General features: G+C 41.2%; 1 protein-coding gene across 2 annotated transcripts in view; it reads right to left on the bottom strand.

The window, feature by feature from the left end:
* Positions 1–2134: 2134 nt before the first annotated feature.
* Positions 2135–26241, bottom strand: part of FAM3C (FAM3 metabolism regulating signaling molecule C) — a 45870-nt gene continuing 21763 nt past the window's right edge. For both annotated transcript variants that reach the window (XM_075599934.1, XM_075599935.1), the window contains exons 3-10: positions 24470–24574; positions 23899–23931; positions 20554–20677; positions 11860–11918; positions 10110–10160; positions 8251–8335; positions 7832–7958; positions 2135–4682 (exon numbers count right to left, since the gene is read on the bottom strand). In XM_075599934.1, coding sequence (XP_075456049.1) covers positions 4590–4682; positions 7832–7958; positions 8251–8335; positions 10110–10160; positions 11860–11918; positions 20554–20677; positions 23899–23931; positions 24470–24574 — 677 coding nt within the window. In that variant the 3' untranslated portion in view covers positions 2135–4589. The remainder of the gene's footprint in view (positions 4683–7831; positions 7959–8250; positions 8336–10109; positions 10161–11859; positions 11919–20553; positions 20678–23898; positions 23932–24469; positions 24575–26241) is intronic.

The raw sequence follows: 26241 nt of genomic DNA, 5'->3' as shown, positions 1-26241 counted from the left end.
ATGCCTGCACGTCAGGAAGAATTACTGGACCTCTGGTAACTTTGTCCCCCGAACTCCTGCAAACAAAAAGGAATACATTTCAACCCAAATATCCCACCTAAAACTTACACTCCCGAAGTTTCCTGTCTCTAGGACACTGGGAATGTGAAGAGCCTCAAAAAAGGTCACTTTTTTTTTTTTTTTTTTACTCTGCTTTAACATTGGCTGGAAATATGGCATGGTCGCAGAGCACAGATTCCCCATAGACTTACATTGGTCTTCCATAGTCCACCCCGTCCTTATGTACAGATGTGTAGAATTATACACTCTGCGAGTAACATAACAGTACTACCGACTCCCCTGGTCAGCAACACTTAATTACACTTTTTAACCCTAGTTGCTCCCTAATATCGACCCTTAATCTCCTGCTCCCAAAGTCCCTGTCTTGCAGCGATTTCCTAACAAGGATCCCAACTATACCTGGCATTCCTAGCTTACATTCCTGTAGGGGACTGTAAAATGGGAACAGAACTACAGGAGAATACATTAGGGTACTCCACTAGGAGTCCCCTCCCCACTTCCCAAGTTAGTAGGTCCTTTCATTCTATTGGATATAGATCCAATGTGGTCTTTCTCCCTCCTAATAGAGGTAAATGAGAATTTTAATTCTAATAGAGGTATATTATTATTTTATCTGGTAGTGTTAGGATTTGAGAAGGGGTGTCTGCCTTGTCGTGGCTCGCAAGCTTACAACGCTTTGGCCAAAGGGTTAAACTAAATTACCCTTTTTCAAGAGAATATATAAGTATTTTACTGTGTATTTCTGTCATGTTGGATGTAGCATTGGGCTTCTCTGTCGTCTGTGGTACTCCACTAGACTCAAGAGCTGGCACTTCAGCCCTTAACATATGGTTTTTAGAGGCAGCCAGCCGGGCTTGACCTTTATTAATGCAGGCTGTCAACCCCATATCGTCAGTTTCATCTTGGCAATCGATACCTTTTTTTTTACCCAAATCTGACACCTGTAAGTGATTTCTTTTTAAAGTTACACTTGGGTGGGATTTGCTTCCCTGTGGCTGCTCCCTCTTGTGTTATGTTAGAGACCTCACCTCCCCTTAACTATTTTTTTAGTTCCCTGATAAAGACAGGGCGGGATAAAGATAGCAGTTGAATGACAAAAAAATTCCCAATCAGAGCCCCCTAAGAAATTCAACAGGCCGACTGTGGGACTGCACATTTAAAAAAGCAGGACCACAAGCATTGGCAAGGACAGATCTAAAACTAGGTGCTTTATACAGATTTACAAAATGGTCAATATTGACAAAATAATCACATTTAAAATGTTTACACCCAGAAACAAGGACTGTGTCACTGGGATTAGGCAAACTAGACCAACCCTCCCCTCATGCAAAGTAATCAGATGTATGTCTGTGGGACAACTGAGGACCCAATGAGAAGGGAGAGTGCAGTGATAAACAAGAAACTGTAATATTAAAGATGGTTAGAGTAACACCCCCCCCCCCCATCCCGTTTTAGGCCGAGGCCATGCTAGGCGCGTGCAGGTCTGCAGCAGAGGCGATTTGTGGCCTAGGGAGAGACGCGATGGGGAGGTGTGGCCGTGACATCCCGGGGCTGGTTTGCTCTCATTAGTGGAACCGCTCACGTGACGGTCGTCGCACCTGCACACGCTCTATGGCCGTCCTCATTGAGGCACAGCCTTTTGTTCGTGCCGCCCGTGTGGTCGAGCTAAGCATGGACGCGGCCCAAGTGTTGTGGGCAAATAAAGTGATCAGAGCGAACCAGAGACGTTAAGAAAGTTGAAGAGCAGAAAATAGGTATTTACCATGTCAGAAGTGGCCAAGTCCAGTCCTCAAGGGCCACCAACAGGCGAGGTTGAAAGGATATCCCTGCATCAGCACAGGTGGCTCAGTCAATGACTCAGTCACCTGTGTTGGAGCAGGGATATCCTGAAAACCCAACCTGTCTGCAGCCTTTGAGGACTGGACTTGGTCACCCATGGACTAGGTCAAAGAGGCTCCTTTTTGCAGTCTGTTTCCATGCAGCCGAGATTGTGTTTGTTTACTTACTTATCAAAGCCGATAATGTTAACACATGCAAGCTTGTAAACTGCACAGAAAATATAAACAAGACAATACACTTTTCTACAGATTTATTTTATTTTTCATTAAAAAAAAATGGGCTCTAACCATGGACTATCTTAAATTATTAGAAGACACTAGTAAAAACGGTGCCCATTAAATTGCTACCTACGTGGCATCAGGACTGATTTGTGCAATTCTCTATTTAAAGAATGGCATTAAACATTAAATAATGAAAAATATATATATATTTTTAAAAAGCAGTTTACTTACCATGCCACAATATATTTTGTAAATGCAGCTACAGTATGCAAAAAACTTTATAATGCAATTACTTAAACTGCAATATTGTGCAATGTTAGCTACATTTCTCTATGTTCACTTTCCATCCAACCACAAAAAACATCCATAAAATGTGCAGTTCTGTTTTTGTTTTATTGGCTCACATATACAGTCAAGCGTAGTCTTGATTGCAAAACCCATTTGAGAAGCCTTAAAATCACATACTTGCTCCTTTAATCGAGACTGAAATATTGTGTCATGATTTAAGCATTCAAAACAAAGGACTTGGAGAAAACTCGGGTAAGTTACTTGCAATGATTGGGCGTATTTGACGATCAACTTGATGATCAGAGATACGGGTCAAGTCTCAGCAATGCATTTTATTTAGCATCTGCATGATACAAATGAAATCTGATAAAGGGGTCAGTTTGAACCCCAAAACGTAATTGGAATCTTTACAGCAATAAAATGCATTGTTAAGCTTTGGTTATGCTTCAGTTTTGTGGGCTGTTCGTCGTCTATTTTATACTCCCTGGTTTTAATGGTAATGTTGCAATCAGACTAGATGAGTCTCTCTGCAGACTATTTGCAATGATTTAAGAGATTTATCATATTGTCACATTCAAAACATGCAGTAGGGCTGAGGAGTGAAACCTGTTCAATGTTATTTGTGGAAGAGGCACTGGTAGTTAGGAAGAAAAGGTGCGTACAAAGGTTACTGAACTTTTATTAGAATTACAAATTACTCTGATTTGCATTACTTCTAACGCCCAAATATTTTAAGTCTGCTGAAATGCTTTTCATAAGAAAGTCTTTATTGCACCCACATTAAAAGCACTACTGACAAAACTATACAGAAACCGATGCAAGACGTCAACTAATAGCAGTATTTGTTAGACTAGAGCAGGAGTGGCGAACGCCAGTCTTCAAGGGCCACCAACAGGTCAGGTTGAGGATATCGCTGCTTCAGCACAGGTGGCTCAATCAGTGGTTCAGCCGAAGACTGAGCCACTTGTGCTGAAGCAGGGATATCCTGAAAACGGAACCAGTTGGTGGCCCTTGATGGCTGGCGTTGGCCACCCCTGCTCTAGAATGACTTTTCAGTATGAAATACTCTATCTTGGTGTCTCATTTCCAATCTTAAAATATATACACACTGCTATCTAATTGTGCTTCCTTACACCAAAAGTAAGACTCCTCATTAGCGACTCCTAATCATTGCACTGCACATTATTTGGAGAGAAATAGGTAGAACGGGTTGAAGATTATGGAAAGCGTCGTTCACTGCAAGTGTCATTACAAGACTGCCGTACAATGTCAGTAAAAGGCAGACATTAAAAAAAGTAAAGCTTTATGTTAAAATTCTAAAAATAAAACCCTCACACGTTTTTACAACTATTATGCTTGCCAGAAATTTGTGTCATTTCCATTATTTTCAGTGTAATGGTTGTGGTGCAAACTGTAGTCTACAGCAGGGGAGTGCAATTGTTTTGCCTTGCGCCCCCCCTGCCAGCTCTCCCCTCCTGCTCGCGCCCCCCTTACCTGGTCTGAACTGTCAAATGACACAGCAGGGTCATGTGACGTGACCCCGTGGCATCATTTGATGCCACGTTACCGAAGTCGACTGCATCATAGTAAGTAAAGTTGCAGAGGCTTTGCGCAGTCCTCCGATATTTAAATGCCTTGGGGAAGAGCGCTGAGCCTCTGTAACCGCCGTGCCCCTCCACCCCCCCCCCCCAAAGAAAATCTTGCACCCCCTGGTCTACAGTATGGTGTCATGGATTCTCATAAACAACAATGGGGCAAGGGAAAAAAAAAAATTCTAAATCTTTGGTGGAATTCAGTCCATTGCAAGAAATTATTCTCTTAGCCAAGAATGTCATTTTAAAAGGAATACACTGTTCAACATCACAAACAGTGCAATGCTCTGCATCCCATTCTGGCAGCTGCTGTAACTTGCTAACAGACGGGCAAACACCATAGCTTGGGCAAAATCAGAGATCCAGAATGATGGTTGCTTTTTCTTCTCCAAAAATCTATTTACAAAAATACCTATTTGTGTTAGCAATAAATAAATCTCATACTCAAAATGTGTAGGCTCATGCTCACATCGACAATGGGTGAAATCTTTCAACATATTTACAACCGATTACATAGAATTGGCTTCGTTGAGACCCAAACCCGCTACCAGAAGTCAAGTCCATTCTTCCCAGCAGTGCTGTAAACTGTTCACTCATCCTGTTTCTGAGGGATGCACCCCTCCATTTCCACAACCTCTGGCCAGCCTTCATATTTGTTTGTGTCCTTATTGTTCTTTATGTGCTGGAAAGAAAAACAAATGTAACTTATTTAATTCTTAGACTGCTGTACCAATCACTGGAAAAATACAGCATTAGCTTGTTATACTGAAGTTGCCGGCTTCATTGATACGTTGGAGATACTGTGATAGAATTTCCATAGGTGATAATGTGTTTTTTATAGGGGGTACTCCATATTCATTAATAAAGTCAAGTTGTATTGTAATAGTCACATAGCTATTCTGTTGTTCACCTTTGCCCCACATATGCCCTCTCTATGTTGGCTAAGTGCCTGGAATGTGGTCAGATGGCAGTTCCTGAAGTAAAGGCAGAAAGTCTGAACACAAACGTTATTTCTCATTATCCTGTCTCAGCATTTCAGTTTCTCAGAATTCTGTAGATAAGGAGTTAATGCCAGAACATGGGAAGTACGTTCTGCACGTCTGCTTGTTTTGCTTGCTTGGCTATATGATCTGTCTGTAACCATGAAATAAACAGGAGAAAGTATTTGAGCTTGTTTCTGGTCTCATTTACTTAATCCTCAGAGCGCTCGTTCTTTTCCTGATTCAGCACCTTAGAGGGTCGTGGCCTCTCGAGAGGGTCTATCCGAGTTGAAGGGGAAGGTCCATACTAACGTTGGAGAATAGGACAATTTGGTGTACAATAGGTTTTGGTGTAAAGTACGAGTTATACTGGGTTATGTTGTGGTATTTGGTCGAACAAGGTCACATGCTACATCATTGCATGTACATACAGAATTTGTTATACACATCTGAAGCATTAATTATGTTGAATATATGAATCATTTACAGGTAGGTGTAATAAAACAGTTCATTTCAGAATCTCTGCTTGTTTGTGGAATGCAGTTTTATTTGGATATAAAAATGGTACTTGGCATAATTACCATACAGTATATAACTTATTTTATGTATTTATGGTCATATAGTTGAGCAGTGGAAAATGAATTTGAGAACGAAACCAAAACTAGAGAAGTGCCACAGTTCTCCTTATATGTGGGAATGGGCCAGCAGAGCTAAGCATGTTCAAAAAGGTTTGCCCCCCACACACCACATTGGGTGGTAGATACCTCTACATTTGCATAGTAATGATTGTAGATGAGTATTTTTCGCTGTGATAGTTATGCTGTGTGGTGAGCATTCTGCTGCAGATAAATAGATACAGTGAGTGTAGATGCATTTCACTCCGTGATATAGATATAAATAACATGTATGCCTTTTTGCATGTGTGAGCTACAAAAGTTTGACTTTAAGACCACTGAGGTTTTCAGAGTTTAGTGATATCTTTTCACATCCACCACCAATTTAAGTTCTTTCAAATCTAAGGCTGTTATACATTTTAATCTGGTCTGTAACCGTTTCATACGCCCATAATATATATTTTCTTTAACTATGCATGCAATGTCTTGTATATTATGTATACCCTGTTCATTTATGTAACTGTATTTTTAACCATGTATTATTTGTCTTAACTCTGTGCCCAGGACATACTTGAAAACGAGAGGTAACTCTCAATGTATTACTTCCTGGTAAAATATTTTATAAATAAAAATAAATAAAATAAAAATCTTTTTGATGTGCAGAATAGCAGTATTCAGATGGCATGTTTTGCATATGACTGTATACCATTGTTTTCTTCATTTATCAATACACTTTCTGGTTTTGTTGTGGTTTTGCAGAATTCTTGTATTCTCTCTTCATTTTGAGTGCTGAGGTTATTTGTATATAACCCAAAACAAGGAGGAGCACACTATACATTTCAACTAACAAACAGGTTAATTTTTCAGATAAAGTGCCACTGGTTCAAAAACAAGAACATTTCTTATGTTTACAAGCTGTTTGACTGCAGGTGGAAGACAGTGGTAGTTGTAATACAGATTTTATTTATTTATTTTAGCATGTTCTTGTATAGCGCTGCTATTTTTACATAGCGCTTTACAGAGACATTTTGCAGGCACAAGTACTTGCCCCGTTTACAATCAATGTTTTTGGTGCCTGAGGCACAGGGAGATAAAGTGACTTGCCCAAGGTCACAAGGAGCCAACACCAGGAATGTAACCAGGTTCCCCCTGCTTCAAACTCAGTGCCAGTCAGTGTCTTAACTCACTGAGCCACTCCTTCTCCTCAATTAGATTAGGTTTGTTTTATCTATAATTACACACTATAAAAATCTTACATATAACACAGCATACTTTAATACAATAGTAGTAATGCTGTATACTTATGAGTGCACATTTTGTTTTTATAGAAAAAGTAGTCCAAGGTGTACATTATGTGTCCAAGTTTGCAAACCATGCACAATGTGCCGGTTTTTTTTAATTTTAAGAATACTGTAATGAGCACAATTTTTCAAAGTTTGCAAGCGGTTTGCCAAGTAAAAGGCTAGAAAATGAGTCTGATTTTTGTTAAGTACCCAGTGACCTATATACATTTCTAAACACTCCTTTAAACAATACCTGGACAGACACCGGTGAACAAGTTGAAAACACCGGCGATACCTGGGAAATATGCAACGTATATTCAAATGAATATTTGAAGCTTAGTATGCCTGGACTTGTACACCTCCCAATAAGAGTCCTGTATACTCCACATGGAAAGATATCGGTAAACACACAAGATTAGGAAATTACCCAATTTGCAAACCAGCCCATTTTCCCACTTGTCGTGTAGGTGAGTCTTTTGGGAGGTATACACGTAAATGGTACTAAATTGATCTCTTTTTTTTTTCTCTTTAATCTCCTCTCCAAGCCCTATTTCATGGCCCTGATGTTGTTTGAATATCGATTTGCTGGCGAGATTCAACAGTTTCCCTAGACCTTTCCCATGTTTACACAGCCCTACTTTGAGTAATACTTGGCTTCGTTCCAACACTTAATGTCCTGTAACTAATGAGAATATTCTCATGGACTGCATTTCCGTGCTGACAGGACCTATGTTTTTTGCTTTACACCATCTAGATTACGCTCCTACTAAAGATTTTTGCAAAGATACTGTAGGACAGTAGTAAACAAATACAATACATGGTTGAAGAGAGGTTGCAGGAATATAAGGTTTTGGTGAGCATCTTTATACACTGGAGGCTGTTTATCAGAGACTGATGCTTTAGGAAGTTAATATTAAAAGGTTTCAAAGTCAGTATATATAACTTTATACTAACCTGTTCAAAAGGACTTTTTGTCTTTATTCCTTTTCCACCAACAAAAACCCAGTTGTCTCTGAACGCCAAAGCATTAATCGATGTGCTGCCAAGTTCAGAAATCAGCTTGCGTGCTTCATCGTTCAGCCTGTAGTATGTAAAGCAAAGAATGTTATATCACAATAACTGTGAAAAAGCAAAAAGTCCCCCCCCCCCTTTTTTTTTTTTTTTTTTTTTTACAAAATTCAACATTAAACAATGTGTATTGTACAAGATCATAGTTACAAGAACCCAACAATAGTAGAAAAAAAACATACATGATACTTTCAGCATTGAAACAATAGTAGGCTTTGTTACAATAACAATTTATAGAAAAAGGGATGGAAATAGCACTGGTTTGAAAAGCAGTACATGCTTCATTGATAAGAAAATCTACTTACTTTGACGCTCCATCATCATAGGTCGCCATTAAAACTATTGTCCCATCGGTAATTTTCTTGACAAACTCAATAAATGGGCCCACATCTAGAAAACAAAAACAAAGAAATATAAGAGCTCTCTAGTAAAGCATGCATTACATGTAAGGCAACAGGAGAGAGATATATATATATATATATATCTCCTAAGGTCCTGGCTTTTAAATTTCCTGCGTTACACAGACCATTAAGAGGCTCCAACATTGTCCATCGAGGCTTCCTGTTTATCGTGGGATGTATGGCTTTAAACAGCCAGGAAGTAATAGACAGCACCTTCCCGTGTAAATATCCCGGGAAATAAATATATATATATCAGGTGGTCAGAAGGTCCCCGGAGCTGAACCACATTTATTTCAGCTCCGGGGACCACCTGGTTTCCAGGATATTTACACGGGAAGGTGCTGTCTATTACTTCCTGGCTGTTTAAAGCCATACATCCCACGATAAACAGGAAGCCTCGATGGACAATGTTGGAGCCTCTTAATGGTCCGAGTAACTTTAGGCAGGAAATTTAAAAGCCATTTTGTTACCACTGGGAGGGGATGCTACCGCAGCATCTTCCCCGATAAGTATCTCAGATACCAGGGGATCCCTGGATTAGAAATTATGCGATTCTGCCCCAGAGACCCTCAGGTTCCGATTAATGTAAAACAGAACCAGCGGGACTGCTCCTTTAAGTATTGCTATGCTTATTTTAATGCATAAATGTTTTACCACTTGTTACTACACCTGTACTTCAATAGCATAAATGTTTTACCACTTGTTACTACACCTGTACTTCAATATAGTTTTAATAAATACACTATTCCTATCATGTAGAACTGTATTCACTACTTTGAAGCTCTAGTGCCTCAATGAAATCAGACTTAGTGTTTTTATTTTATATACATTTAAATTTGTTTTGATAACAATTGTCCGTGACAATAGTTTCTGATTTTGGAGATGTACAGCTCAACCCTGTTATAGCGCGATCCGCTTATAACGCGGTTTAAGCGTGGACCCCGAATATGTTAAAAAAAAATTTTTTTGACACGCACGCACGCACGCACACGCTGGGGGATCAAGGCGGGGCCGCTGGGGGAAGTGCTGGGGCTCCCAGCGTCGCAATCCTGCCGCCTCCTCCTCCTCCCTTCCTTATCGGGCGTGCGGCGGCCATTTGAATTTTTTTTTAGCGCGACCCTGGTTATAGCGTGGTCGGATCGGGTGGCCCCCGAGGACCGCGTTATAACATGGTTAAGCTGTATTTATGTAAAATATATATATTTTTCTGGAGTTTTAAACATGGCCACTATAATCACAGCACATTGTTTTTGCAGCTTGAGGTCTGATCAGAGGTCCATATCTAAAGCAGTATATATTGTACATTATGCGGTATGCAGTGTTGTATCTGTTGCAGTTTGACTTCCAACAAAAAGGTAGACGTATAACATGGCTGAGCCCTTGCAACAGCAAATATATAGTGCCAAGTGGAATTTTGCGCTGAAACATGCATCTGTATAACGATAGCTGAACTATTGAGCGCTTGCAGTAAAACTCTTATAATGATCGAACAAAAATAGATAAATATTGTTCAATTTTAGTGGGTTGTAATAAAGATGGTGCACGTCATTCCATTTTTAATTCTACCATAATTGAGAAAAGTCCTATAGAGCACTAAACCCCACCCTGCAAAAAACAAACACAATGGGAAAAAAAGATTAAGGAGAAGTTCTTAATCTGCCCAACAATACGGGGCATGTTTCAAAAAAAGAGAACATACCTTATAAAAAACATACAACTATGGAGATACAATGTAGGTACTTTAGAAGATTAGACACACTTACCTCCTCCCCACAGATCGTAATACTTTGTTTCCACAAGGGTTCCAGTTTTTCCTACGAATAGATTTTTTTTTGTTTAACTTTTAATACACACTGTACACATGAAATGAAAGATTTGAAAACCCCCTTCAGCCGCCAGCATTATATAGTGGAATAGTCTACCCTCTGAAAAGATTAAGCTTTCTGCAGTAGTCTTAATGTTAATGCTGCCAACTGTTGATTAGGTTTAGAATTGTGTGCGTGTCTAAAGTAACCCAGGAAATACCCCAAAACTTTACAGGTCAGCTCATCTTTCCTAGTATTTTTTTAAATAATAACATTGAGATTGGGAACCAACATATGTTCTGTGAGGCTGCAAGACCGGCGCTCACATTAAACCTAGACTCTCATTGATACAGCTGTATTATCAGCTTAAGTACATCTAAAATGTAAACTACATTTGCAAATCAATGGCTTACAGTAGGTCAGTGGTTTCCAACCTTTTTTTGGGTGAGGGGTGGGGGGGAGAGATACGGAACCCTATGTGAAATTCTGAGGAACACCAACCCTCTCTAATAGTGCATCTGAGATCATATGCATTGTAAATTCTTCTGTATTTGGTGCAATTGTCAAATGACCTGAAAATTGCAGGGAACCCTTTAGGGATGCCCAGGAAACCCCGTTGAAAAACACTGCAGTAGATTATTGTTAGTTTATAACAGAGGTGGAAACATGTAACCAGCTTTGTCACCACCAGGGGTCACCATAAGTGTTGCAGCATGGCTAGAACATGTTTCCAACTTTGCTGTGGAGCTGTGTTACCATTCATTATGGCAATTACTGTAAGTCTTCCACATACTTGAAAGGTTTTTGAATAACTGGTGGATATTAGGAGGGGACAGGAAAAGCAGATTCACTTGGACATCTTCCATTAAAAATATTATGCAATTTGGAAAAACACCCACTAAACATGGAAAACTTTTGAGCTGTTATGGTAGCAGTTTCACTTCAAATGTCCTAGAACCACATAGCTGCTTCAACTGGTGTGGATGGAAAGTGATCTGACATCTACAATCAAGACTTTTCCTGGTCATGGCTACAATTGCTTGGATTTCCAGTTGTTGACTTAATTCATTAACTTGCTTCAAGTATTTAAAAACATGATTTACAGTACAGGGTCGGGGGAACTTTGTTACCCACTGTGAATTTATTTTTTTTATAAAGCAGTATTGTAACCTCACAAACTTCCTTGTTGCAAGAGAAAATATTGTTGAAAATAGCAAACAGAAGCATAAGCAGAGCATTACTAGATGTGAATATGTTGATTTCGGGTTGTATCTGTTGCCGCTGCTTGCTAGTCAACACCACCAAAAAAAAGAAAATAATTCCCACAGAACGGTTTCCTATGGTATTTGGGAGACGTTTAGTGGGCACTGGGAGTAGGCAGCAGGAAGCTGAATTACTGATGGTAGTCAATTAGGTTATTGGGAACGGTTCTCGAAGTGCAAGACTTTTTGGACAACTGCAAGTGCATAACTACAGTTCTCACTGCTTCACAACACAATTCTATTCTAACATATCTATTGTTCGATTTCAAGTTTTTGTTAGCTCTAGGTAACTTGTAGCACCCTAGATAATAGTTAACAGCTATATTATCCATGATACATATTATTAGTTTTATGGCAATATCACTCATTGTGCATGCTGTGCTCTACCCAACACCTGTTCTTATACCCACAACATGGACAGAGATATACTCAGAACCTAAACTTACCATTTACCAGAGCAGTATTTATCCCACGACCAACATTGTTCTTCACACCACTCATTAATCTGAAACATAAAAAAGGTAAACGTAAGGGTAACAACTGATGTACTGTAACCTCTTAATTGTCAATGCAGTATTCTGCAAGACAGCAAATGTTTAACATAATTACCGCAGCACATAAGTACAAAAAGCTATTTGCTTTCATGTCACCTCACAGCACATAAGAAAACAAAGCAATTTACCATGATCACATACAGTAGGAATGGAGGGATTTTCAATGTCACTAGCAAAAAGGTCACCACTCTTACTTGCCCTTTTGTACAATTGAAAATTGCAGTGACTTCTCGCATCTAACGAGTAAGCTGGTCACGCATATCCTGCTCCAACTTCAGTAGAATGAGAATTCATCACAGACCACTTAGCGTGGACTGTTCCCATATCCTCACGCTGCAGTCAGATGTAGCATCAAACAACTAGAGGAGGAGTGGCTAACTCGTCCTTAAGGGCCCCCAACAGGTCAGGTTTTCAGGATATCCCTGCTTCAGCACAGGTGGCTCAATGACTCAGCCATCTGTGCTGAAGCAATGATATCCTGAACACCTGACCTGTTGGTGGCCCTTAAGGACGGGAGTTGGCCACTCCTGGACTAGAGTGATATCCTCTTCAAGTAAGCCATAAGCATAGCGTGCCACGGAATATCAAAAGAAGCGGGCATGCATTTATAGCACAATGGCTCGGACCATTGGTAAGCCCACATCTGTTGGCTTCCTAATGGCCAAACAAATGTATTGTGGCAATTGGGGACTTTGGCAAATAGGGAAACGCAAAGGCACTCTGTACCAAGAAGTAACAGGAAAAAACAAACAGTAAGGAGATAACCAAACGACAAGAGTTCATCCGTGGTCAAGATGTGTGAGCTTCCCCAAATTCATTTTGCATGGGTGGGGTTCACTCGAGCGGTTAAAAAAAAAAAGTTTAAAAAGGCGTTTTGCTGGAAAGTAAGGATTTATATTTAGTAGATTAACCATTGACTTGTATACCTCCCAAAACACTCATTTATGCAAGATGTGGAGAGATACCCGTGGACATACCATAAGATAATTATTTAAATGAGCAAATTCCCCAGACATCACTCCACATGTTATGTATGTAGATGAATGTTTTGGGAAGGGAAAGGGCACGACATATCAATCTATCACTTTCTCTCTCCCCCCCTCCTTCCATATTTCAGGTTGTGGAGATTTTTACTTGGCAAACTCCTTGCAAAACTTTAAAAATATGTATTTTCCAAACTTGGGTAAAAAGTTGGATCACCTACACCTCACCCGAGATGTACACATTTTCTTATTGCAGGGTTGACAGAATAAAAGTATGGCAGCTGGATCATGACTAGAAAGGAGCAATTGATTAGTTGCCGGAGTGAACATGACTCGGCAGCCATTTTTGTGTTAATTTTGGGGGCAAACCTGCTTATTGGTTGGGAACCGCAGATCAGCACTGGGGGCCCCTCTGGTTCTGGATTTTATTTAAATTTTATAGTAGGAGCAAAAACAAAGAAAAAAAGAAGCAATTCTCATAACTAGTTGGTGATTTTGATTGGGAAAGTGAAATAGGCCACATAATCTGGAGAAATGTCATTCACGTGCCAAGTATTGTCAGCGAAAATATTTTATGTCCTTTAGCCGCACTACTGTGACAGGATTGGTAGCAATCGTCTAGAAGCTAAATATAGGATATTTTTTTGATGTTTAGAATATCTGGGTGTGTAGCGGGAAAGAGAGAGGCTGGTTACGAGGCTCGAATTCCGAAACAAGAGTACTCTTTAGTTATACAGTACGTTATTATTCACTGTGTGTTGCAACAATATACAACAAAAGTGCACGACTAGAGTAATTAAGTACAATCACAATGAAACAAATGTGTTAGAGAAACATATAATTATATAATGCTTCTACAACAATATAGTGTAACTAAATGGATGAGGGGAAACAAAATGAATAAGTACATGACATGTACAGCTCAACCCCGTTATAGCGCGATCTGCTACAGCACAATCTGAGTGTGGCTCACAATAATATCCAGTACCATGATGCAGATCTCTTACCATGCTGTTTTTTAGCCTCTGTGTCCTGCTGGGCTTGTCTGCTTGTAAATAATGCTTAAACCCACCATAACCCCTGTCGGTGATATGATGTATTTATTTGTGTGTGTACAATTTATTGTACCAGTCCTCTATATATGTTCATCTTCATGTATGTGAAACAGTGATGTACAGCTCTGATCAAGAGTATGGACCTACGCCTTTTCAAAAGGAGTTGTAATCAGAGTTTGGTATTGTAGGCCTGGACACTGTGATTAGGCCCATTGTTGAGGAAAAGGATCCCTTATACTGCACTCACAGAAAACATAGATTAGGCTGGAAACATTCAAACCAAGGGTAACGGTGTCCCTTCATAGGCCATTCAATTGAATAGCATTGCAGTTACAAATTAGACTATTGATAACACGAAAAATATATAAAAAGATGCAGGGTGGAGAGGTTTCATACTGGAGCTTTCCTTACATCATATGGAGCTTGACAGGAGTGTGACAGCATCATTATAGGGCATCCGTGAGAAGCCACTTGGTTATTTAAACATCACTTGTATATCTGTTATACTTCCTCTCCACCAGTATTGCATCACACTGATGAGGATATCTAGCCCTGCTAGATGGCACCATACCAATATAGAGCTCTATCAGTGACTATTTGCAGGGATAAACTATTTCACTTTCGATGTACCAATCTAGTGTGGTGCCTCCGCCCCACGATTCACTCAGTAGTAAAGTTTATTATATCAACATCTCTTACTTTTGAACATGTGAATTATATAGCAAACTGGTAGTCACAAACGCTTCCAGTACACAGTGCATCTCAGATATTAAGGTTAATTTCAATGCTAATTTAGCCATTATTGGACCTAACTTTAACAATAGTTATTGATTATTTTAGTACTCATTTTATTTATTTTGGTTAAAGTTTTAACATATATATATATATATATATATACATTAAAAGTTATATTTTATGTAGTGGTATACATAAAAGTGATTTTCTGTCGGTGGACATATCTTTACCCTCCAATTTGTGGTGCGAGCAGGATAGCCCACACTCACCCATGTGTGGGAAAGAGGGCAACCCCTTAAGGCTTTGTCCATAGTGCAGGATACAGCGCGAGAAGGGTTAATAGTAGCAATGACTGTAAATCACAACCCTAAGCACAAGCCAGTGGTCTGCTGAAATATATAAATGTCAGATGATTGCTCACTCGACATTATTGTTGCAATTAAATCATATGGGAGAAAAAAGAACCCAGTCTTCCAGCACTCAATCACAAACAAATGTAGAATTGTAAATTTAAAATACTTTATTATTATTACCAAGAATAAAAAAAAGGGGTGTTAAAACGTAATTAAACGGTGTATTACAACAGCACGTGACTGTGTCCAATTGTAACCCACCTAGAGCTGGGTGGGTGGATGTAGTAATAAAGTCCCTTATAGATATTCGGGATTTGGACTGCTATATGTTATAGCTTCCTAAAAAGTATAGGAGAGGAGCCTATAAAAACTCACCCAGAGGTATTGTCAATGTAAGTGTATCCGGGCATGTAGTGCACACTCAGATGATACACTTATGGTGCAATTGTATTATAATATACTATGCAAGGTCAGACCGTATCCACCCCTATTGTGGGAATAAACTGCTTCCTGCGTGATATCTACAGCGTAATCGGCGCTAGGTCTATTGCGGATTCATATTGCGCCCACATAGTAAAGTAAAACACAGGCTTATAGGCAAATATTAGGTGAGGTATATATTAGCATTCATAAGGTATATAGTTTATTTACTGCAGAGTGTTGATTGATATAGAAACACCATAGGTGGTAGTGATAATGCCGTGGTGTTTCTAGATGTGCTGTAAACCCTAAGGGCTCACCTATGGTACTGTCAGTGAGGTGTAGGTGGTCTTAACTCAGTATTGAACTCTGTGTGTATTATAATTGCCTGTTGAAGCAACCTCCACTATGTTTGTGGTTGCTGCAGCTGAGATCAGCACTGGTTATGGGGCTAATAAATACACATAGCAACTGACAGAATATATGAATCTACTGAGCAGATTGCCCTGAAGAAGCGTTCACTACGTGAAACGCGCGCGTCGACATTTTTCTCCTGCACACGCGGGAAGCCAGTTCATTTAAATTTAACAGCAGAGGGATATTGATCCGCGTTAAGAGATTTGTGGCTTCCCCCGACGTGCATGTTCAGCGGGGATCGCGCTTCGTAACCATACAGCGTGATCCTCTTACCTCGGCAATCCTCTCCTGCACACGCGGGAAGCCAGTTCATTTGAAATTCAACAGCAGATGGATGTTGATCCGCGTTGAGAGATTTGCGGCTTCCCCCGGCGTGCATGTTAAGCCGGGATCGCGCTTTGTAACCATACAGCGTGATCCTCTTACCTCTAGGGGTTTATTCAACTCACCTACAGACAGGCATGTCCTCGAACATATCAGCGCTGATATAACCAAGATCAGCGCTGATATAGGGGACTATGCGATTTACAGTTAGACCGGCCCCTCTATAAACTGGCATTAGGTATATAGCTGTTATACAGGGAAAGGGGGGTGGGGTGATTGTACACTGAATCCATCCCATCATTAACCCCACACATACCCTATTAGTTGGTACTATTGGCAATTCGTTAGTGTGTTCATCTGCTCAGTAGATTCATATATTCTGTCAGTTGCTATGTGTATTTATTAGCCCCATAACCAGTGCTGATCTCAGCTGCAGCAACCACAAACATAGTGGAGGTTGCTTCAACAGGCAATTACAATACACACAGAGTTCAATACTGAGTTAAGACCACCTACACCTCACTGACAGTACCATAGGTGAGCCCTTAGGGTTTACAGCACACCTAGAAACACCACGGCATTATCACTACCACCTATGGTGTTTCTATATCAATCAACACTCTGCAGTAAATAAACTATATACCTTATGAATGCTAATATATACCTAACCTAATATTTGCCTATAAGCCTGTGTTTTACTTTACTATGTGGGCGCAATATGAATCCGCAATAGACCTAGCGCCGATTACGCTGTAGATATCACGCAGGAAGCAGTTTATTCCCACAATAGGGGTGGATACGGTCTGACCTTGCATAGTATATTATAATACAATTGCACCATAAGTGTATCATCTGAGTGTGCACTACATGCCCGGATACACTTACATTGACAATACCTCTGGGTGAGTTTTTATAGGCTCCTCTCCTATACTTTTTAGGAAGCTATAACATATAGCAGTCCAAATCCCGAATATCTATAAGGGACTTTATTACTACATCCACCCACCCAGCTCTAGGTGGGTTACAATTGGACACAGTCACGTGCTGTTGTAATACACCGTTTAATTACGTTTTAACACCCCTTTTTTTTATTCTTGGTAATAATAATAAAGTATTTTAAATTTACAATTCTACATTTGTTTGTGATTGAGTGCTGGAAGACTGGGTTCTTTTTTCTCCCATATGATACAATCAGTCTCCATCCAGTCAGCACCTCACTGTGGTTAGCATCAGCTGTGCGGGTTTTTCTTTGTGTATAGTTGTTGCAATTAAAACCACCTCTCTGTAAATACTGTTGGGAGTTGTTAATGTCACAACATAATAGCAGTCAAGAAATTGTAGCAACTCTGACACACACACACACACACACACACACACACACACACACACACACACACACACACACACACACACACACACACACACACACACACACACACACACACACACACACACACACACACACACACACACACACACACACTAGAGTGGTTACTTAAATAGCAACATTGTTTCCAGAGTAGATAAATAAATCTCTAGAAATAATACAGTGTGCATATGAAATTTCCCTTATGCTGATGAAAAAGAGACTCCTGTGTATCCAGAGTCCTGCAAAGTGTCAGACAATTATAAACCACATATGTCTCAATTGTATTTGGACAGCAGTAGTGGTATCTTAGGCTGTATATGTAATTGATTCAATGATGCCTATATCCCTTAAAAGCTAGTAATGTAGTGATACAATCCATAATGCAGAATTAGAGCGTGTATGACGCAAGTTGTCAGTATGGTATGGTGTATTGTAGCTTATATTGGTTTAGAGTAGTCATCCAATATCTGCAAATGTAAAAAGCCTTAGTGAACAATGTGTTAACTCGCCGTTGCAAACAGCCGGATCCTACATAAAGTACTCAAACAAACCTCATTTAGTATACAAGGTGTATGTATGAAACATGTACAGGCATACCCCGCATTACCGTACGCAATGGGACCGGAGCATGTATGTAAAGCGAAAATGTACTTAAAGTGAAGCACTACCTTTTCCCTCTTATCGATGCATGTACTGTACTGCAATCGTTATATATACATGCATAACTGATGTAAATAACGCATTTGTAACAGGCTCTATAGTCTCCCTGCTTGCGCACAGCTTTGGTACAGGTAGGGAGCCGGTATTGCTGTTTAGGATGTGATGACAGGCGCATGCGTGAGCTGCCGTTTGCCTATTGGGCGATATGTACTTACTCGCGAGTGTACTTAAAGTGAGTGTACTTAAAGCGGGGTATGCCTGTATAGGGTAAGGCTCAGTAAATCTGTAGTTTAATCCTTATACGACCAGTGCTTCAGTAGCTCAGCTCCCTTCCATGCAGCTCCCTCCGCCGGCGTCACCGATGTGATGTCATAAAAGCCGACGGACATTCGTTTCACGTATGTGCTCAAGTGTCTTCAGGGGAGGAGGAGTTCTGTTCAGTCCTTCACTCGAGCTCTATACACCCAAGATGTATGGGGTGTGTATAGATTTCTGGGACAAATCGCAGAAGACTTAGGCCTCGGGCATGGTCAGCGCGTAGACGCAGACCCGTGCTGAGGCGCGCGCAAGCTTACCAGTGAGCCCCTGCAGCCGCAATGAGAGCGGCTTTAGCAGGGGCTCACGCACGCTTGTGGAAGCGTGTGTCTTAACAAATGATTAGTTTCTGCGCTCACGGGAGCGCAGGGCCGGTCATGTGAGCGGGTCGCCCAATGAGGGCGAACCAGCTCCGTGACGTCACTGGCCCGCCCCCAGACACGCCCACGGACGGCCCGCGCTCTAAGGCCAGGGAAAGCACCCGCTTTCCCTCAGCCTCAGTGCGCCTCCGCACGGCTGCAGTCTCTATGGACTCAGCCTTAGGCCTCGGTCCCGCTGCGCTCGGTGGCGCGGGCGGCCACACGCGAGTTCCCCACCAGCAGGGGAATCCTGCGGAGCCGGTCCTGGTCCCCCCTGGCTGCACAGCTTACTACACGCTGTGGCGCGTCAGCCGCTATGGGATACAAGAGAATGGTGTTCCCTAGCGTTGACACGTCACGTGGTGTGGCTGTGAGCCAATGGGGAGGGGAGGCTTCGGGAGGAGGAGAGGCTTCGGGGAGCGGGGAGGAGTGTGGAATGAAAGCAGCATGAGTGCCTGTCTGTGTGTGTGCCTGAGTGCCTGAGTGCCTGCCTCTGTCTGTGTATGAGTGCCTGTGTGTGTGTGTGTTGCTTTACTTACCCGAGCCTTGGAGGGAGGGGGGGGGGGGGAAGAGTAGCCGGTTTGTGGCAATTAGCAGATTCACTGGATTGTATTTTTTATTTATTTATTGTGTTTTTTTCATACGTTTCAATATGTTTGTCATCGGTAAATTGTTTGCATTCTGAATATAGGATTCCGGGCACTCTTGTTTTTTTCTTTTTAAATATACAAAAAGTAGTCTGGAACTTGCAGTCCCCTTTGTCAGCATTTATAGCAACTGGTAATATGGAGTACACCTCAAGGCAGTAGTGAAGTGGAGCAAGTCCCTCCACATACTGTACGTGGAAGGAGACTCAGCAGCTGGGCTTCTGCCAGAGACAGAGTTCGGCTTGGGGAGTTCGGGGAGTTCGGCTCTCTCTCCCCAGCACACCAGACAGCAGGACACACCCTTACATAGCACTCTGTTACCTACCCAAGAAAATGCAGCTCACTAGGATTCAATTCCCCTGGCAATTTAAGACACAGAGCTCCAACTACCTGAACTGGAGAGAACAAGTTTTCCAGCCAAGGATACCTACAAAAGGTGCTGCTCTGGGGCAGTTATTGCTGACAAGCAACAGTTCCCGGTTAGCAAATAAGGAACGTTTGTTTAGTGTTCGATACTATTGGGTCAGTTAATCATTTTTAACAACGGTTTCATAATTTTACTTTGCAAAAGAATCTGTAAAAGGCACAGCAACAAATATGATGGGGAAAATATAGTTGTGACTACAAAATATTTGCAGTATTTATTCAAAATTAAACATAAGAAAACCTAGAGAAATTCACAATAACGTATGTGACCAGGATGAAAAGACAATTTGCAGAAAAAAAAAAAGAAATACATGGGTTTGCCTAGTTATATACACGGTATCACCAAGGGTTACCCAGGGAAGCTGTTAAATATGAGGGATAAGCTTCACTAAATCAAATTTGGTGAGTAGGAGTAAGAAAGAACGTACGGGTAAGTAGGGCCCCGTCTAACAAACCACCCTGCTACTAAAACCATCCCACCCGAAAATAATGAGGTTAGGCTATTAGAATGGACAATACTTACACATTATCATCCACACAGATCTTTGGTCCAACCACATTGGCTGCTCCACTGGCAATTTTAAAGGCAAAGTGCTTGTCTGGACAGGTCTTTGCAATCCCACATCTGTATCTTGGGGCTTTAGTAGCTGTAGACAGAAATGTGTTTAATTTTGCAGCATATGTTCCTGCACCATCCTATTTACTTCAAAAGATTACAGCAAGGATAAAAAGCAAGAGAGTAACGAGCGGGAATACAACTGGTAGAAGTATATAGCATCTCAATCAACAAGATAGCAGCCAATGTTACATGGGCCTTCTTTATTGAGGACTGTAATAAACGGCAACCTTGCTAATCAGATGAATGCCTAGAGATAGACAAGAATACAAATGTAAAGCTTAATGGATTGTATAATAACATGGAGGCGATGCCTTGATATTTTGCTTAATAAAAGGGACACCTTAATAATATGAGAGTTTTCACCAGAAGACAAAACCACACAAAGCATCTTCGAGCACACGTGCTTTTTTCCCTATATGGACCCATCTGGGTATATTTATTTCAAAGAGAAAATCGTATTTTAAGTTTATTTCAGTCTGTGCGTGATGTATCGATTACCTCTCTGCATCACAGAAGTGAGAATGATACAGTGCCGGAAATCAAATGGATAAATATTCACAGTAGAGTGAAGCTACGATTCAGAACAAAAAGGAGCTGCATGGGACAGTTTCAATTCAAGAATGGGTGATCCGTAGATCAGGACAGCAGCAGTTCAGTAACTAGTGTACTTGCCATGATCTGTGTAGGAAAAGTTGTACTTTATTTCAGAGCAGCGACTATACTTGCAATCTATTTCAAGCAATTCGGGACATACTTTGTCAGGCGTGGTTTCTTTTAAACCATGCAGGACTATACTTCTATTCTTAATTGGATTTTCAGAATTAAAAACAATGTACTCTATGAAGCAGCCACATGTTTAGATGCAGGGTTTCTTTTGTTGCCTTTAGCAATACAAAGAACACTACAAATCCTCAAAACTCCATGCTCAGACTCATCTATTTCCCAGGATTCAATCTCTATAGGAATGAGAATACATACGCTGAAAAATAGTCAAGTTGGGTCATCTTAGGGTGTAGGTCGCATCTATTCAATTGAGTATCAAGCAGAGATCAAAAAAGGCAGGTGCTCCATATTGCAGAAAAATCTAATTATTGAATTTCAAGGTTTCGGCTCCCAATAGAGCCTTGCTCCCCAGCAATCTAGCGGCCAAAAAAAAGATGACATCACTGCTTTCTACTGGTGACCCCAGCAGCCACGTTTCTCCCTCTGCCCCCCACAAACATAAGGGTAAATCCCTTTTTACCGGGGGACACGGATAGAAGATTGCTGCAAGTGAAACATTTAACGCTCACCAAAGCTAAAATGTGTTGCTCTCCTGATAATTTGCCCCTGGAGGAATTGTACTATTGGTATTTACCACAGTGCCCTGCAGTGGGCATTTAAGAGACAGTAGTGGCTCTTCACGAAAAATGAAGGAAGCAGGGGCAGTGTGGGCTGAATAAGTGACAAGTAGTGTGGGATTAATGAAGGCAGAAAGGGCAAGACATGGCACTTCCGCTCTACCATTCTTAACCATTAAGAGAAGGGAAACAAAAGAAAACAGCGCACAACGCCAAATAGTGAAGCAAATTCAACAATATATTATAGAATTAAAAAGGGGGTAATATATCTGCGTACATAAAAAAGGTTGGTAAAAGGCATGTAGTGTGTATCACACTGTTTACCACTCGGCTGTTAGCTGTAGATTCAGGTGCTTGCTTCCCTCTGCTGCTGGAGGAAGCAAGCACCTGAATCTACAGCTAACAGCCGAGTGGTAAACAGTGTGATACACACTACATGCCTTTTACCAACCTTTTTTATGTACGCAGATATATTACCCCCTTTTTAATTCTATAATATATTGTTGAATTTGCTTCACTATTTGGCGTTGTGCGCTGTTTTCTTTTGTTTCCCTTCTCATAGTGTGTGTGGGGTGCTGAGCCACCCCTGCGTTTACAGCTGCAGACGCCATTATCCCCAACACGGTTATGTGGCACTTATTATTTAATGTTTAACTATCTCACTGTGGGAGTTGTGGTTTAATTTTTTATACATTTTTTATCACTAAATTGATGGTATAGTCACTGCACTGTATATATTTATACATTTAAACTTTATAGGTAGTTAGGTAGTAGCACACAGTTTTGTTTTTTGTGTTAACCATTAAGAGCCTTAAGCCACTGAGTGTCTGAGTTGCGGTAAATAGCACAATCTCGTCATTGCTGTAGCATGTATTCATGGTTGGATTTTCAGAATTCAAACGATGAAGCAGTCACATGTTTAAATGCAGAGACAAACAACTAGGAAGTAATGATGCTGGTTTTGGAGAGGAGGCAGAATAATGCAGACTGTCGCCTTTGACCACCACCTGCAGCCATCTGACACGGCTTTACGCTGCCTGCAGCAGCTGGGCCAGTTCGTCAATCTCTCCTATATGCTTTGCAAACATCGCCTGACACCTATTGCTTCCTGAAGACATTTTAACCTATAATCATCTCAACTATGAAGTCACATAGTAGATGAGGTTGAAAAAAAGACACATGTCCATCAAGTTGAACCTATGCTAAATTTAGACATGTGATACTTAGCTTATATCCGTACTTAAAAGTATATTGTTCCAAAAGAAGGCAAACAAAAAAAAACCCAGTGAAAAAATCATTCAATGCATTCTCATAAGGGTAAAAATAAATGCCTTCCTGACTCCAAATAATGTTCTCTCAACACCACAGGTACATTTTTAAAATGAGCACCTTATCAGGCACACTGTCACATTTGATGATTTTACCTACATGGGTGCACTTTAACGAGACCAAACCCCTCTCATCTCTCCCGCCCCCCCCCCCCTCCCCTCAAGCCCTGTCTCATGTTACGTTGACAACCCTGCCACAGCTAAATGCATCGATACTGCAATGACAATAGTTTACATTTTTCAGTCCACTTTTACTCCCAATAAATATTTCTGAAATAAAGTACGGCAGCACCATTTTAATATCACCATTTGTTGAGCGGGGTACAGGAGATCTATGCTTCAAAATGGGTTCTTTGCAGTATTAGCTGGAATTGTGCCTATGCTATAAAACCGGCAGTTCCCCTGAAGAGGGTTACAATTTCCTACATCTAGAGTAACACGTGAAGCATTTCAGGCATAATGGAAATGTTCCAAAACAGAATAGAAAACAACTGAGAGCACTCATTCCCCCTAAACAAGGAGGTGTTATGGTGCAAGTACAAAAATATAACCTTTTAAATTTGTGATATACCGGTACTTACTGGGGTGTGCCACTGTATCCAATGCTGATCGCGCTAAAACAGAAAAAATAAAAACACATAAAAAAAAGGGAACCCAAGTATTCAAATATTGATGTTTATGAAAGCCAAAAGAAATGATCATGAAGACGTACATCAGAAAAAATACCTCAAGTCATATGGGCAGCAGCTCAGGAAAGAATATGTAAATTGTCAACAGCAAATTTACCTGGAAGCCCCCTCACCCCTGGACTTGAGCGATTTAACTCAGTCGCAGAATACCTTCACTCCAGTATAAGTCAGTATAAGAGGAGTGGTCAACGCCAGACCGCAAGAGCTACCAACAGGTCAGGTTTTCAGTATATCCCTGCTTCAGCGCAGGTGGCTCAGTCCCGACCTGCTGTTGACCCTTAAGGACAGGAGTTGGCCACTCCTGCAGTATAACATTGAAATCCATGTAGAAAAGCAATAAACTCTCCCTTATTGGTGGGGATGATAATTAACGTATGGTGGAGGAGGTCTTCTGGTGTACACCAGGGAGCATGCTCATTTTGAAGAAATGTTAACTAAAAAATTATATAATCAATTTACTCACCAAAAATGTTACCCAGGGTTGCATCCATTCTTATTTCAAATACTTGTGATATGACATAAAAGGTCAGTAAAAATACTGCTACAGCTACGACAAACTTTATAACGCCTAAAAGTGGGACCAAATAAAACATTGTGAGAGGTACAGCTTACAAAAGGAATCATTTTATGGTAAGTTACCATTCGCAACACGCACGCACGCACGCAACACACACGCACGCACGCACCACACACGCACGCCACACACGCACGCCACACACACACACACACGCCACACACACACGCCACACACACACGCCACACACACACGCAACACACACACACACACGCAACACACACACACGCAACACACACACACAACACACACACACAACACACACACATGCAACACTGTTGCAAATACAACAAAAACAAACATTACATGATTTTAGAATACATTTGAATTAACCAATTCCATAATTAGCACAGACGCCTTGCAACGTGCGATACATTTTAACTGAGGGGGGGCGGGAAACAAAGAAACCTCACTTTCACTGGCTGAGAGGGGAGAGAAATGCTGCCGGCAATGTATGATTGCTACATTCCAGCTGTATGTATGCTTATGTTAAACCACAACCATTTAAGGAGTCTTATTCTATATACTCCAATACGTCCCTTAAACCCCCCCCCCTCCCCAAATCTAGTGCTGAAGCATCACTTTTATGCAACTAAAATAAGGTACAACATATCAATATAATTGAGTATTTTTCATTTAGTATAAATTTTAGGTGACACCACCCTGAATTATTAGGAAATTGTTGTCACGACTCCCAGTAAACTTAATTCAGATAATACAACATGTCACCGTTCTAACAGATTATTAGAGTTTCTATAGGATTCAATAGCATTCAGGTGCATAGCTATAGCATGGGCGAAGCCTGGGGGTCCACGCTCTGGGGGGCCCGCTCTCCCCCCTGTCAGTAGCACATTGCAGGGCCTGAGATGCAGCAGGAAGAAGAAAGCACACAGGGAAATCCCTTCCTCTGCAGGTGGGCGGGTCTCAAGTACAGCTGCGTGGGGCTGGAGCTGCAGCCCGAGAGACAGGCTGGGAAAGGTGAGAGGGAGGGGAAGGGTTAAATCACGGGGGTTAAAACAGACATGGAGAGGATACTGGAAGGGAGAGAGAGAAAATTAAGTACAAGAGAAATACATAAGAGGGAAAAGAAATACATGAGAGACAGACGAGAGAGAGGCGCAAGAGGGGGAGAAGAGAGAGACGAGAGAGAGAGAGAGAGAGAGAGAGAGAGAGAGAGAGAGAGAGAGACGAGAGAGAGAGAGAGAGAGAGAGAGAGAGAGAGAGAGAGAGAGACGAGAGAGAGAGAGAGAGAGAGAGAGAGAGAGAGAGAGAGAGAAAGAGAGAGAGAGAGAGAGAGAGAGAGACGAGAGAGAGAGAGAGAGACGAGAGAGAGAGAGAGAGAGAGAGAGAGAGAGACGAGAGAGAGAGAGAGACACGAGAGAGAGAGAGAGAGAGAGAGAGAGACACGAGAGAGAGAGAGACACGAGAGAGAGAGAGAGAGAGACACACGAGAGAGAGAGAGACACGAGAGAGAGAGAGAGACACACGAGAGAGAGAGAGACACACGAGAGAGAGAGAGAGAGAGAGAGAGAGACACACGAGAGAGAGACACACGAGAGAGAGAGAGAGAGAGAGAGACACACGAGAGAGAGACACACGAGAGAGAGAGAGACACACGAGAGAGAGAGACACACGAGAGAGAGAGAGACACACACGAGAGA

The sequence above is a fragment of the Ascaphus truei genome, chromosome 5 (genome assembly GCF_040206685.1).
Source record: "Ascaphus truei isolate aAscTru1 chromosome 5, aAscTru1.hap1, whole genome shotgun sequence".
Lineage (NCBI taxonomy): Eukaryota > Metazoa > Chordata > Amphibia > Anura > Ascaphidae > Ascaphus > Ascaphus truei.
The sequence above is the reverse complement of the archived record's forward strand: the minus strand, read 5'-3'. Positions and strand labels throughout refer to the sequence as shown.